General features: G+C 50.2%; 1 protein-coding gene across 2 annotated transcripts in view; it reads right to left on the bottom strand.

Moving 5' to 3' along the window:
- Window positions 1-12,412, bottom strand: part of SH3BP5 (SH3 domain binding protein 5) — a 66,462-nt gene that overhangs the window by 34,738 nt on the left and 19,312 nt on the right. For both annotated transcript variants that reach the window (XM_036332652.1, XM_036332653.1), the window contains exon 3: window positions 2,825-2,953. In XM_036332652.1, the coding sequence (XP_036188545.1) occupies window positions 2,825-2,953 (129 nt within the window). The remainder of the gene's footprint in view (window positions 1-2,824; window positions 2,954-12,412) is intronic.

Below are 12,412 nucleotides of genomic sequence, written 5' to 3' on the forward strand. Positions count from 1 at the left end.
TCACTTCCCCAAAGAAAGTCAGGATGGGACATGAACATGCATGGCCCGTAAACCCCAAACAGGCAACTTTCAGCACCGGATAACCCTCTGCTGCTCTCCAGATTGGCAACGCACTTCTCACAGCTCCAACCAGTTAAAAATAACAAGAGCTGCCCCAATGTCCATTTAAAGATGAGTGAGGAAGGCCCTGGCTGAGCAGCTCAGTTCGTTAGAGCATCGTTCCAATATGCCAAGGTTGCAGGTTCGATCCCCAGTCAGGGCACATACAAGAAATAACCAATGAACTAATGAATACGCGGAACAACAATCAATCCCTCTCTCTCCCCCCGCCCCTTCCTCTCTCTCTAAAATCAATAAATAAAAAGTTTAAAGATGAGTGGGTAAACAAAATGTGGCCCACATATACAGTGGAATATTATTCAGCCTGAAGAAGGAATGAAAACCTAACATGTGCTACGATACGGGTGAACCTTGAGGACATGATGCTAAGTGAAATGAGCCAATCACGGAAAGCCAAGGGCCCTTGGTGGTGGCCAAGGGCTGAGGGAAAGAGAAATGGTAAGTCACTATTTCATGAGTACCGAGGTTCAGTTTGGGAAAATGAAAAAGTTCTGGAGATGGATGGCGGTGAGGGCTACACAGCAACATGAATGTCCTTCGTGCTACCTCACTATACACTGAAAAAAAGGCAAATCTTACATACAGTTTACCGCAATCTTTTGTAAAGAAAAACAATTACAAGGGTTGGGCCTGGCAGGGATAAAATGCAAGCCCAGGGCCACTGTTTGACCAGACAGAACCCAGGGAGCAAAATGAGCAAGAAACACTCCACTGTTCAGGTTTCCCAAGTCCCACAGCTCCACCCCCTCGTCACAATGTCCCCGGCCACACACTGAAGGCCAGATGGGCCAGCAGATACGGCAAAGCCGCCTTAAAAACAAGCTCCGGCTCAAGGAAAAAACCCTCAGATAAATCAAAGCCAGCTCCCTGCCCCCAGCTCAGCCCAGAAAAGAAAAAGCAGACATCTTCTACATCCTCCTGGCAGGATGTAGACTGGGTTTTCTCAAAACCACAGGGCTGGGCCTGACTCAGTAGGAAAATGAGTTGACACCAGGAATAATAAAGTCAATGCACATTTTGATGGGCAGATAGAATTTCTACAGGCCGGACAATTACAAATCTTTGTAAACTCTTTACGGAAAGCCAAGCTGTTAGGAGAAGTTTCTCCCTTTGTTAAGTCTCCACCGTTCCACTGAGCCTCTGGCTGGATGGACATGGTCATCCCAGACATATAATAAAACCACCCTGCAGTATAATCTTTATTTTAAAAAAAACAAAAAACAAGAGCTATACATCAACTGTTCACAGAAGGTATGGGGGCTTATTTTCTTTTTTGTTTATTTTCGATATTTCCTACCACATTTTTTTTTTAAATGAAGCCAAAACCTAAGCTCACGCAGGGATTCCATGGCCAAACACTCATGAAGTCCTAAGGACGACCTCAAGAGAGCCAAGGCTGGTCCATGACCATAGAGTCCCTCGGACGAGGATGCGGAGGCTCTGGGAACGCACTGGAAGGAGATGCTCTGAAGGCCTCTGAGAGACCATCCCTGCTCCACAGCCAGAGGGGTCTGTCCATATAGAAAGGAAGGGGGCAGAGCAAGACCAGAGGAAGAAAACAGGAAGCCCCACCCCTTCACCATCAGGAAGGTCCCGCTGGTGCAGACAGACGGCCACCTGGCCCAAGCCCAGACAGCCCCCATCCACGGCAATGAGATGCGACATCCGCACCCAGCCTGGGCCTCTGAGCATCCTTCCAGTTCCGCAGACCAACAAGAGCCCTTGGGGCTGAGGGGCAGGGGTCACTCTGGGACCTCTCCGCCCTTCTTCCTGCCCCACCTGCAGAGGCAGGACTTGAAGGGGCGGGCGTGCAGGCACTGGGCTGGGCAGGAGGCCCTCAGCATTCATCTTGAGCGCTGCCAGTGGACAGTGCGTCAGTCGCAGGCCGCCGGGGGCTGGCTATTATGTGATCAGACCTGATGACTCAGCGCCCTGTCCACAGGACTCAGTGACTGTCATGATCACTTATGCTCACCAACCAAGACAAGGGCTGAGAGGAAGGAGCAGCGGGCAGGGGCCAGTGTCAGGGCTCTTCTTCCTCGGCCACATGCCTGGCCATGGGGGGCCGAGTGGTGGCACAGGGACACCCCGCATCTCAGCAGTAGCCATCCAAGGGAGACACACTCTGAAAGCAGAGTCCCTGAGGCCCCAGCATTCGCCTGACCGCAGCTCCCCTCTGCTGCCCCTTTTCTCATCTTGGTGCCTCAGCTGCCTGTTTGGGCTCTCAGGACAAAGAACCAGTATTTCAAGAGAGGTGAACAGCTAATTGCTCCCACACCAGAAGGAGAGGGACAGAGTATTCGCCTGCTGCCCGACAGGCGGTCACTAGGAGAGGGCAGAGCAGGAGCCTGATGTTCTGGACACATCCTCTCCTCCGCTTGAGCTGGCCCTGCTGCCTGGCAAGGGGACCTGGGCGCCAACTATGGGGGCAAAGTGGCGCCCACTCACAGGGTCATCCAAGTGTCAGCACCCACCCTCTATGAAGAGTACCAAGAGCTGGATGAAGGCAGACTGTGGGGGGTATTGGGGGGGGGCGGTGATAAGAGACTGACTCCACATGCAGCTGATGACAAAGTCATGGCTGTTCTCCATCACACAGGACTCGCGCTTCTAACTTTCAGGGGAGACACAGAAGTCAGAAGGCGCACCCCAAAGCCAGCTGGGATGAGCAGAGGCCGGGAGAGGGCGTGCGGGGCTATCTTACCTGCCTCGCCACCCTCCGCGCCTCCCAGTAGGGCTTCGAGTCTTCCACGGCTTTGCCGATCTTCTTCAACAGCTCGTCCAGTTTCACCGTGGCTTCAACCAGAACAGAGCGGAACTTCTGCCGAGCATCCTGCAGCCGGGGGATACGGAGGAAGCACAGTTCAGGCTTAAGAAGGAATCTGAAAAAATCTGCCTGACCTCACCACAAACACCAAGGACGGACCTCACACAACCTACAAGCACCCACTACCTTCACAGGACAGTGTCTACAGCAGCGCCATCCAAAGAACTCTTTCTGCGTTGCTGGAGGTGTTCTAGCATCGGCACTGTCCCACGCGACAGCCACCTGCCACATGTGAATACTGAGCACTTGAAATTGGCTAGTGAGCCCTGGCTGGGTAGCTCAGTTGGTTTAGAGCAGTGATGGCAAACCTTCTGAGCTCGGCGTGTCAGCATTTTGAAAAACCCTAACTTAACTCTGGTGCCGTGTCACATATAGAAATTTTTTTGATATTTGCAACCATAGTAAAACAAAGACTTATATTTTTGATATTTATTTTATATATTTAAATGCCATTTAACAAAGAAAAATCAACCAAAAAAATGAGTTCCTGTGTCATCTCTGACAACGCATGTCACAGGTTCGCCATCACTGGTTTAGAGCATCATCCTGATACACCAAGGTTGTGGGTTCGATCCCCGTCAGGGCACAGACAATAATCAACCAATGAATGCATAAATAAGTAGAACAACAAATCGATGTCTCTCTAAGTAATCAAAAAATAAATTTAATAAATTTAAGAAGAAAAAATGTTTATATTTTAAAAAATTAATTGGCTGGTGAGATTGAGGAAATACATTTTATTTAATCTTAATTAAATATATTTAATTTTTTTAGAGGGGGGGACGAGAGGGGAAAAGAGAGAGAGAGAAACATCAATGTGAGAAACATTGATCAATTGAACCCATAACCTGGGCATGTGCCCTGACCAGGAATCTACCCAGTGACCTCCTGGTGCACGGGACGATGCCCAGCCAACTGAGTGAGCCACACCGGCCAGGGCTATATTTAAATTTTAAAAATCACTGTGGCTAGTGACTACTGTATCAGACAGCACAGGCTAGATTAAAAGGCTCTGTCTCCTCAAGGGAAGATGTCCAGTCGGCCGCCCCAGTAGCTTAGCCCATAATGATGGCACCATTTCCTACCCTACCACGGAGTCCTCAATCATATGACGTGGTCAAGACGAAACACCGAGCCCCGCCGGCGTGGCTCAGTGGTTGGGCATCGACCTATGAACCAGAAGGTCACAGGGACATGCCCAGGTTGCAGGCTCGATCCCCAGTGTGGGACGTGCAGGAGGCAGCCGATCAGTGATTGTCTCTCATCATTGATGTTTCTATCTCTCTCTCCCTCTCCCTTCCTTTCTGAAATCAATAAAAATATATTAAAAAAAGAAAAGATGAAACACTGAGAGCAAAATGCCCACATGCCAGACCCTGTGCTGGGCCTTGGGCTTGGTCCCTGCCTCCAGGGCACTTCCAATCTGGTGGGTAAAGTCAGGCACTTACAGCCCAGTCCAGAAGGCGGTGCCAGGATGGTGGGGTACAGGTGCCATGGAACCCAGCAGTGGAGACCCTCACTAGGCCAGGTAAGGCAGAACCCTCCTGGAGGGGGGATATCTGCACAGACACCTAAAGCATGAATGGGCCCTGGGGAGGGGAGAGGAAATACTGAGTCCCAAGCAGGCAGCAGCACCCTCAGCCAGAGGGGAGAGGGAGAACACGGTGTTTTCAAGAAAGGGAAGGAAGCGGAAAGTCTGGAATATGGAGAATGGCAAAAGATAGGGCGGCCACCCATCCTGGAGGCAGCCACTATCAGGGTGGTGAAGGCCTGGGGCAGGCTGGGGCGGGAACCGGGCGGAGGGGGGCAATGTTGAGGGGATTACAATGGCATCTGTAATACTCTCAACAATAAAGATTTAAAAAATAAAAATAAAAGCTGGGCCTCGGTAAGAGTTTGGAAGGAACAGGCAGGTGGGCCACGCCAGGCTTAACCACAGGGTAAAAGTTGAGGAACCAGGCCTGTGGACATCACAGGAGGGCAAATTTAAAAAAAAAAAGAAATTTAGTCCCATGTCTAGGACATACTGGAGGTCAGGTCAATATCTCACAGACCCCACATGCCCTCTCCTCCTTTTCCCTTTGGCATTTGCCTGATGCAGCCACGCGTTGGGTGTGGGGGTGCGGAGGGGGTGTGTGTGTATGTGTGTGTGGGCGGGCATGTGAGGAAGTGGGGGTGTGAGTATGTGTACGCAAGCACACACATGCCTTTGAGAAAGGGGAAATGGATACTCAGAGAAGAAGGAACAACACATGACCACCAGCCATGGGGCTGCCCCAAGACCAACAACCTCCTGCTGGTAAAACACGAGGTTCCACTGGCTGCAAAGCACCTGCCTCGCAAGTAACTACCTGAAAGCTATTTCTAAACAGTAGATGGTAGGGGCTTGGTGGGCCAATGGGATGGCTCAGGGGGTAAAGGAGACTCCGATCACGTCTCACTCCATCCCCCTCTGTCATGTTGTGCCAGACACTTCTGACATCGGCCTTGGTCCCTTCCCCCAGCCCTGTGTCATCACCAGGATTTTTCCTACCTCTCCCCTAGCTGGCCAGGCCCGCAGTCAGATCATCTGTCAACACCGGGCCCCCATTCCCACCTGGCAACCACTGGCTCGAAGGGGAGTCGAAGACGCCCCTGAGAGAGAGACTGCCCTTTCCGTCCCCACCCCCTGTGCCCGAATCACACCAGCCTGCTTCATTCACTCAGGCTCCCTGCCAACTCCTGGAGGCTTCTGATTTGCCAAGAGCTATTCTGGTCACTAATGCATATAACCCACCAACCCTGTCCTCCTAAGACAGGAGGCTGCACGGCACAGATGGACCATGTACTGAGTGGCAGACACTATCGTAAAAGCTCAATTCCACCAATCTGTGTGATCGCTAGCAACCTTATCAGGTAGGTACAATCGGTGAGATAAGTACTGAGGCCCCAGTATACACACTGTGCAACAGACCCTCTACTGGGAAGGCCACCCAAAGAAAGTGTCATCTAAGTCAGGCCTTGAAGAAGGGCCTTTCACCAGGTAGCGATTGAGGGACCAGCCTGAGCACAGGATGGCAGGTGGGAGGTCTGAGGAGGCTGGAGCCAGGAAGGGCCTGTGTGCCACATTAGGCACCTGAACTTGATGCCATGCACAATGGGAGACGGTGGGTTTTTTACAGCCAGTCTCAACTCACTTTCCACATACCCTCTGTGAGAAATGACTGAAGAGTGCGTTCTACCACGAGAAGTAAAAGTAATCGTCCTTTACTAGATGGCTCCATTGCCAACAGCACTTACAGCATCAGATACTGGCTACACAGTAATTCTGCTGGGAGGAAAGGGGATGGGAAAAGTGGGTGTGCGGTGGGGACAGAGGGCGGAAAGAGTCTCAAATCTCACCTTCCGTAGTGGGATGTTGGTAGATAATAAGTAAAACTGAAAACTCAAGAAATAGCCACACGAAGTCTGCTATTTATAATCACAGAAGTGAATAACTACATACATAATCAGCTAAAATGTGTTAAACTGATCTATTGAATTGCCTCTAAGGGAGAAAAAATGGAGGTAGGGGTAGGAGAATAGAATACTAGTGGGGTGCCCAGCCAGTGTGGTTCAGTGGTTGAGCACTGACCTATGAACCAGGAGGTCACAGTTTTGATTCCCAGCTGCAGGCTCAATCCCCAACAGGGGGCATGCAGGAGGCAGCCGATCAGTGATCCTCTCTCATTACTGATGTTTCTCTCCCTCCCTCTCCCTCCCTCTCTCTGAAATCAATAAAAACATTTTTTAAAAGAAAAGAATACTAGTGGGGTTTTTGTTTGTTTGTCTTTTTATTTATTTATTTGTTTCTATTGTGGCAGAACACCACATGGATTTGTAAGCAGATCTGGGTTTTACCAAACAGTGAACCAGGCTCCTCAGGGGATTCTGGTGGGCGATTCAGGGACCACCAGCCTGGTTAAGTGTGTTACCATCAAAGGGATTGAACCCAAGAGACTTGATGTGAGGTCAGCATCTCCCTCCGTAAACAGGCTGTGTTGCCAGGGACGATGATGTATGACTGGCTGACATCCAACCACAAACAAGCCTATTCATCCGAGATGTGTTAAAAGCTCAACACAAAGCCAGCCTTCTCCCTGACGAGATAGAGCGGACCCAGTCCTTCCACCGCTCCACAGAGGACCAGAATGACTCCAGTGACAATTCTCCACAAATACTGCGTTTGGGGACCCACAGACCAAAACCTTTCCTGCCTGTCTCACCGAACAGCCCTGATTTCCTGGGCCTCCCCCTGGTCCCAGGAGTAGTCGGTGACCCAGGCCTGGCCGGTTGGTTGTGGATACTCCCAGCCTCAGTGATAGCTGAGGGAGGACATCAGAACCAATGACCCGTCGGTACCAAGGAGACTTCACTCTGGGACTTCGGAAACAGTTAGAAAGAGGAAATTTCTCCCCCAAGGAGGCTTAGTGATTGGAATGAAAGCCTGCAGCAGATGGCAACCATCTTGGCACCATGAGGGGAGAGCCTGACCGAAGGGGGGGAAGGGATGGAGGGGGGGGGGAGATAAGGAGGAAAGGAGGGAGTTTGGGGCGGGGGGGTCCCAATGACCTAATGCTTCCCAGTTTAACCACCTTCCCTGGAGCCAAACCAGCACGTACACCCCCAACTGTCACCACTGATTTATGTTAAGATTAAGCGAATTGGAACTGGATTTCTGTCACTTGCAATCAAATTAAGTCATAAAAATTATTGAAAAATAGGCCTTAAGGTAGTCATATTCATATAGACGGGAGGGGAGGATCAATCTACAGTCTGCACTTAAATACGGATAAGCTGATGGAGGGCGCTGCCCCCGACCACACAGCGTGTGTACAAGGAGCAGAGCCCAGGGAATGGGACTCAGCCTAACCCGCATAAAACTTTTCCTTAAATCCATTTGAACGCCAGCTGGCCACACCCGAAAGCCAGTTTGTCTCCATTGAACCTGTGCTCTTTGCCTTATTTCCTAGTTCAGAGAAAAGATGACTGTGGTCCTTTGTCTCCTACAATTGCAGGCAAGTGTGTCTCCCAGGATCAGAGCGGAGGTTGCTTGCAGGGGTGTCCAGGGAGGCGAGAAAGCCGTTTTCTCTACAGTAAATGACCCATGGAGGAAGCAGTCAGAAGTCCAAACGCATCTCGGGGGAAGGAGCAGACCCCACCCGTCTAGGAAAACAAGCTGTTCACTGGCCGGTTTTTTTCATCGGCACTTGAAGGAGTTCTAAAAGGGCTCCCTCTGCTCGGACGAGGCCTCAGATCTTTAAATCTGAAACCTGTGTCATCCATTAGCTGACGCAGTCTGACGGCAATTTATTCAGGCGAAGGACTGCTGATGGTGTGAATGTGTCAGCGTGTCACAAGCACAGGCCCGTATCAGATAAGAACTCCGGCTAGGCCAAGCCAGCCAGCACCGGAGAGCCTGGGACACAGGGGCCGGTTGTCATTGTCCTGTTTCCTGGCCAACCCGCTCCCCTAAACCTCCATTATCTCACCTGTGAGCTGAAAATGACAGCCTTCCCACTTCTCAAAAGTGCCCCCAGAACCCAGGGAGATTAAGATGGGATGTCAGTTTTTAAAAATAACTGGCCTACAAATTAAAGATGACACCACGCTTCAAAAGATCCTTAGTAATGCCATTTATAAATACACCGCGTTCAGAGCGGAGAGCCAGGTTTCACAGGCATCTGCACCTCACAGCAACCCGCAAGACTGGCTCGGCCAGAATGACCCTTCCCAGTCTACAGATGGGAGGACAGGAGTCTGAAGTCACACGCAAATGTCACACTCAGGCGGAAGTGCAGGCCTTCAGTCTTTTAGTCCGATGTGCCTTTCACTTCTCTAGTGGTTCTCCAAGTGTGGTCCAGGGGACCCTGGGGTGGGGGCTGTCCCTGAGACCTTTTCTGGGAGTCAATTTTCAGAATCAAATTAGACTTATCTGCCTTTTCCACCTTCATTCTCTCATGAGTGTTCAATGGAGTTTTCCAGAGACTCCTTGATAGGGGGCATCGAAAGCGATGGGACGCAGAAGCTGACACGAAAATCCAGCTCTTCTACTGGGCCGGACATGAGAAGGCTTGCAAAAATCACCGACAATTACATTCTTGTCATGAATTTTTTTTATGTGAGGAAATAGTTATTTTTTTATAAAATATATTAATGTTAACATGTAATTAGTTTATGATTTTTGTGGTTTTTTAAATATTTTTTATTGATTTTAAAGAAAGAGAACGGGGGAAGGGAAGAGAGAGAAACTTGGATCAGTTGTCCAGGGATGGAACCTACAACCTGGGTTCGTGCCCTGATCAGGAATCGAACCCGAACCGGTGACCTTTTGGTATGTGGGACAATCAATGCTCAGCAACTGAGCCACACCAACCAGGGCGGTTTATAAATTTTTTTGAGATTAATAATATTTATTTATTTATGTACTTATTTATTCCATTGTGGGGGTTTTTTTGGGGGGGGACCGGTTTATGGTTTTTTAAAATAAATTAATACAAGTTTTTGAGATTTCTTACTTTTCATTTTTAACATGGCAAATATAGGTATTGCTCACAAAGCAAAAGCTCTCTGAGGTACTCAACGATTATAAGAATGTAAAAGGGGACCTGAGGCAGGAAGGCATACCTGCCCCATCCGGCCTGCCCTGCAGACACCCTTCTCATACAGAAACACCTGCATATTTTCACTAACCGTGAAGCGGTTATTACTTCTCAGATCCTTCTTTAAAGCCACTGCTGGTGCGACCCTGCCTTCATAGCGCCTTCTGCACTTCCTGGCGTTTGCTTCGCTAATCTCCTCTTTAAGAAGGGAATGGCCAGTCCCGGCTCAGAACTGTCCACCAAGAAGGGAATCTGCTACAACATGATAAGCTGAACAATAAATCCACTGGCAGCAACCAGCATTGCTTTCCTAGTCCCATGCTGTGCTGTGATGAGTAGGGCACTTCCATTCGTACATACCTTCAATAAAACTCTTGCTTTAAAAATGCATTTCCCTTTCTTGGTTTTCCACTTACCGTTATAAATTCTCCTTTTCAAACTGAAGTAAGAGTGTGAATCAATTTAAAGAGAAATAGGGAATAAATAGTACATACAGAAAACTAGGATAAGGCAAAAATTACAACAGCAGCCAGAGAATGACCAGTTAAGAACCATAAAGCCCGTTAGAGGGACATCATAGAATCCTATATAATAAAAAGGCAATATGCAAATTGACCGAACGACAGACGACCGGTCACTATGACACGCACTGACCACCAGGGGCAGACGCTCACTACAGGAGATGCCCTTTGGTGGTCAGTGTGCTCCCACAGGGGGAGCGCCACTCAGCCAGAAGCCAGGCTGACACAGCGGATGGCGGGAGCCTCTCTGGCCTCCGCAGCAGTGCTAAGAACATCCAACTGCCAGCGCTAAGGATGTCTGACCCCCAAGGGGTCCGGGACTGCAAAAGGGCACAGGCTGGGCTGAGGGACCCCCACCCACCCCCTCAGTGCACAAATGTCATGCACCAGACCTCTAGTTATACGATAAAAGGCGCCACTGGGAACATTTGGACTTACCGACCAGTTCTGAGATACCTGAAATGTTCTGAAGTTTACGACAAATCATGTTTTCTTCTCACCCCTCCAACCTATTCTTTAGAAGCACCGTGGCAGCTACTAAAACACACAAAGGACCCACCTTGAACAGAGCTGGGTGAACAGGGAGTAAGGCTCCCCAGCCTGATAGAACCCTGCAGGAATGAGAATGTTCTCCACCTGTGTGGTCCAATGGAGAGGCCTCCGGCCACATGTGGCTCCATGAAAACTGGAAATGTGGCTAGTGCAAATACCACGTTTTATTAAATTTTAATTTTTTAAATGAAATTTAAATAGCCACATGGGGCTAGTGGTTGCCATATTGGACAGCACAGGTCTGGCTCCTGGATCCTGGGTCTCGCTTGGCTGCCCCCCTGAAAGCTCACACAAGGCTCCTGGGGTCCTCCAGCTGCCTCCTCTCCCTGCCTCTGCCAGTTTTCCTCCCACAGCCCCAGCTTGGGAGCGGCTTTCCTGGCCCCGTGAGAGGGGAGCCAGGACAGTGCAATTCCACCTTCAGGAATTTTACAGCAGAGGCAAATCGGAAAGAATATACCAGGGTACAGCCAACGCCAAGGGAGCCAAACCTGAGAGGCAGAGAGCCAGGAGGCAGCCGAGGCGGGGGAGGGGGAGGACAGAGGACCACCGGGAGCTGAAGCTCGTCCCACCAGGGGCCACCACACTCCCGATCGCTGTGCGAGCCCCATTCCATATCAGCAATGTCCATCCATCCACCCAGAAGACCCTGGTTAAAACAGCTCCGAAGGATTAGAAACTTCATGGAAAAGAAAAAAAGGGGAAGAAAATACTAGGCCCTTCAAACTGAGAGACCTCAGAATCTCTGCTGGAGACCAGGTGCCTAAGTCCCTTCCCCTTCTGACTCCTTTTTTCCTACCTCAAGCCCCAGTCCTGTAGCAGAGGCCCCCTGGGGTGCTCGCCAAAGCCGCCACTTCCTTCTGTGGGGACCGTCCATGCATCCGGCAGAACCTTGCAGCCACGTTTCTGATACAAGACACTCAGGGAACAGAACTGAGGAGCCCAGAGGAGGGAGTGACAGAGACACAGGGCAGAGAGTGAGAAGGAAGCAGCTGAGAGAACAGCAGGAGGCAGCAGAGGAGGGGAGATTATCTGGGTTCCTGACTGATCCAGAAATCAGATAGTGGTGTAACCTATCGATCAAACCAGGGCACTTTCCAGACTGAGAAGGGGCCCTATTAATAATTACACCGTGCCCTAGCCGGTTTGGCTCAGTGGATAGAGCATTGGCCTGCGGACCGAAGGGTTCCAGGTTTGGTCCCAGGTTCGATTCCGGTCAAGGGCTCATGCCTGGGTTATAGGTTAGATTCCAGTCAAGGGCACATGCCTGGGTTGCGGGCTCGGTCCAATGTGCAGGAGGCAGCCAATCAATGATTCCCTTTCATCACTGATGTTTCTATCTCCCTCTTCCTCTCCCTTCCTCTCTGAAATCAATAAAAATATATCTTAAAAAATAATAATCACGCCGAGACAACAGGCTTAAACCAAGTCTGTTGAGGCAACTGGGACACGTTGGAGACAAGGCGCCCGAGTCCCCTCCCTATGCTTAAGGCCCAATGATGCTCCCCTCCCTTGAGTTCCATGACAGGCTCCTTTAATCTCTCAGAAAACCCTCCTTTTACTTAAGTGGTGGTGGGACAAAGGATTGGGGGTCCCAATCCCAGCTGTAGGCCCAGGGGCAGGCAGCCCCTGTGCAGCTCGGTGGACTTGGTGACAAGGCCAGATCCTGTTTTCTCTTTCCACAGCACCTCACTGTCCGTCTTGGTTGTGACCCAACAAGGGGTTCCTTCCACCAAGAGGGAAAAGGCAGTCAAGAGCGTTTCCTGTTGTCAGTT

The sequence above is a fragment of the Myotis myotis genome, unplaced genomic scaffold (assembly GCF_014108235.1).
Source record: "Myotis myotis isolate mMyoMyo1 unplaced genomic scaffold, mMyoMyo1.p scaffold_m19_p_13, whole genome shotgun sequence".
NCBI lineage: Eukaryota > Metazoa > Chordata > Mammalia > Chiroptera > Vespertilionidae > Myotis > Myotis myotis.